Here is a 3,183-nt window from a genome sequence, read left to right as displayed (position 1 = left end):
AAAAAGATAGAAGATAGATAGATAGATAGATAGATAGATAGATAGATAGATAGATAGATAGATAGATAGATAGACAGACAGACAGACAGACAGACAGACAGACAGACAGACGGATAGACAGACAGACAGACGGATAGATAGATATTATTTTTTATTATTATTTGTTTTATATATATATATATATATATATATATATATATATATATATTTTATTTTTTTATTTTTTTATTTAATTAGTATTATTTTTTTTTAATCATTAATTTTATTAGTTGTATTATTTTCCTATTATTATAATTAGCCTATTTTAGATTTATTTTATGATCATTAATATTGTTGTGTTACTGTTTCAGGTTTTATCTTTATTATTTTCACATCACTGCAATGTTTAAAATTATTATTATTATTAATAATGTAATCTTATTTTAATTACATTGTACGATGTATTATTTTAATGTTAATTTCATGCTGAGTACTTTTTATACTATTATAAATATCATATTACATTTTTTATTCAACTATTATTAAATTATTATTATTGTTTTGTTGTTGTTTTCTTTTCTCGTCACTGCAATATTTAGCAATCATGCCAGTCATATGAGTGGAGTGACACTTTAAAATAAATGTTATTATTATTATTAATAGTGGCACCATATTTTTAATATAATATTTATATAAAGGTCATATTTTTAGTGTTATTGCTGTTGTTCTAGTTTTTTTTTTTTGTTTTTTTGTCACTGCAATATTTTGCAATCATGCAAGTATTTAATAATAATAATAATAATAATAATAATAATAATATTATTGCAAATTATTTTTGTTTTAATGTAATTGTATATTATATGTTTTATCATGGTCATGGTTTATTATTGTTTTTTATAACTTATTTAATATTTGTATTATTGTTGTTGTTTGTCACTGCAATATTTAGCAATTTTATGTAAAAAAAAATGTCAGAAAAGGTCCTTTAAATAAAATAAAAATAATAATAAAAAAAAAACTCAGATAGATAGCAGTTAGAAAGTGCAGTCTGTTATTAACTCTCGCCGTGTAGTTGGCGTGAGGAGGCCGACAGGGGGCGTATCGGTTTCAAACCCCTGCACTCCTCCAGCCACGCCTCCCTCGTCTCTCTGTCCCTGAGCTCTGAAGGAGGTGTCGGGGATTCTCCTGCAAACAAACTCACATAAAAAAACAGAGCCGCTGTATTACATCACAGGGCCGCGCGACTATATATCGGAGGCGCGCGCGTGAGAGAGGCATTCCCAGAGTTTTGGCTCGTGCTGACGCGTCGCGTGCGGGACTTTCACGCGTGATGCTGCGCACGACTCGGACGCGTTTAACCATCAGCAGGACCGTCAGCAGCAGGAAACCGTACGAGTGACATGGATGGATAGATCCAGCGTCTGAGCGCTTTGGATTCGCGTCGGATAAAGTTGAGTTTGTGCGATTTTCCCCCTTTTGTCCGCCTCACGATGGATCTCCCGCAGTGTTTGGTGGCCGTGTACCTGCTGCTGGTGTCCCTCGCTCAGTGCCAGCACTATTACCTCCTCAGACCCATCCCGAGTGACACTTTACCCCTGCTGGAGCTCAAGGAGGACCCCGACCCCATCTACGACCCGCGGGAGAAGGACCTCAACGAGACCGAGCTGAGAAGCGCGCTCGGCGACTTTGACAGCCGCTTCCTGTCCGTCAGCCCTCCTCAGGACCGCTACACGGGCAACGAGGACCTGGACGAGCTGGACCTCCAGCAGCAGAACCCCACCGGGCTGATGCCCAAAGACATCAAGAACCTGGACTTGGACGTGCAGTGGGGCAAGAAGCGCAAAGCCAGCAAGAAGCTGAAGCGCAGGCTGCAGATGTGGCTGTGGTCCTACTCGTTCTGCCCGGTGCTGTACGCGTGGAACGACCTCGGCGCGCGCTTCTGGCCGCGCTTCGTGCGCGCGGGGAGCTGCTACAGCAAGCGCTCGTGCTCGGTGCCGGAGGGGATGGTGTGCAAACCGGCCAAATCCACGCACATCACGCTGCTGCGGTGGAGATGCGTGCAGAGGCGAGGCGCGCTCAAGTGCGCGTGGATACCGGTGCAGTATCCCATCATAACAGAGTGCAAATGCTCGTGCGCGAACTGACCAATCACTGACGGACATCAAAACTTGCGATCCGATGCTTATTTCTGGAAGAAACAAAAAGTGCACAGACTAAATAAGAACTGTCGCATTTCTGGACATGAGCTGCAGCTGATGCTAATTACTGGACTTAAATTATGGAAAACTGTATTACTGTACAACATTTGATCTGAAACCTATTTCTGGATTTCAGTTTTAAAAACTCTGCTCTGAAACATTTCAGGAAGAACATGATCATTGAAGTCTAATCTCATACATATTTCTGGATTTCTGGAAGTTATGAAAAACGTTTTATTTTTGTATTTTGGTAACACTTTATGTTAACTTTAAGTCATTAACAAAAGTAATGCTGAAGAGATCAATAATTCATATTCAAATTATTATGTAAAAAATAAGATTATATATATATATATATATATATATATATATATATACTCACACACATATATTTAAAAACATTTCAGCAACTGTTTGAATGTACTAGCTGATGATTTGTTGAGCATTATGTATTATAATAATGCCTGTTGATGTCGTTCATATAAGTTATTGTAAAGTGTTGCTTTTTCTTAGTTTTATGCACTATCATGTGTAGGAATGTATTGTATGTATATGTCGTGCCATCATGTAATGATCTAGCTTCTTGGAAAAGCCAGTATTATGTGTATTATCCAGAGTCTACTGTATTTGTGGAAAATATTGGTTAACGTTGTATTTATATTGCAGAGAGCGGCCTGTGGAGCCGTTTGAGATGTTTTATAAGGTTTTCCACGCTGATGTGATGACCTCAAAATGTATTATGGATTTTTAACGTCCTGCAGCTGCGACAGCTGCTTTGTGGCGACGATTTATTCTGTAAATTAAGATGAACTGTTATTTATTCTTTATATTCAGATAATAAAATATCAGTGAAAACCACAAGAAACGGCACGCTCGAGCTTTTGTTTTCTAAGTCTTTTTTTCTTTTCACGACGCCTGTGAAGAAACTTCAGAGAGATTCCCCTAATTTACCATGACATTTTCTCACCTGGCTTATGGGCCCGGTAACCAGGCAACCGCTGGTGAT

The 3,183-nt window shown here is 38.1% G+C and overlaps 1 protein-coding gene across 1 annotated transcript; it reads left to right on the top strand.

Annotated features, from left to right (window-relative positions):
- The first annotated feature begins 1,342 nt into the window (after positions 1–1,342).
- LOC107567560 (noggin-1) lies at positions 1,343–2,182 on the top strand. The gene has a single exon (XM_016253248.1). The coding sequence runs from the start codon at positions 1,470–1,472 to the stop codon at positions 2,121–2,123; it is 654 nt and encodes a 217-aa protein (XP_016108734.1). The 5' UTR covers positions 1,343–1,469; the 3' UTR covers positions 2,124–2,182.
- The last annotated feature ends 1,001 nt before the right edge of the window (positions 2,183–3,183 follow it).

The sequence above is a fragment of the Sinocyclocheilus grahami genome, unplaced genomic scaffold, assembly GCF_001515645.1.
Source record: "Sinocyclocheilus grahami isolate Dianchi unplaced genomic scaffold, SAMN03320097.WGS_v1.1 scaffold1169.1, whole genome shotgun sequence".
Classification (NCBI taxonomy): Eukaryota; Metazoa; Chordata; class Actinopteri; order Cypriniformes; family Cyprinidae; genus Sinocyclocheilus; species Sinocyclocheilus grahami.
This window is presented reverse-complemented; position numbering and strand designations above follow the sequence as displayed.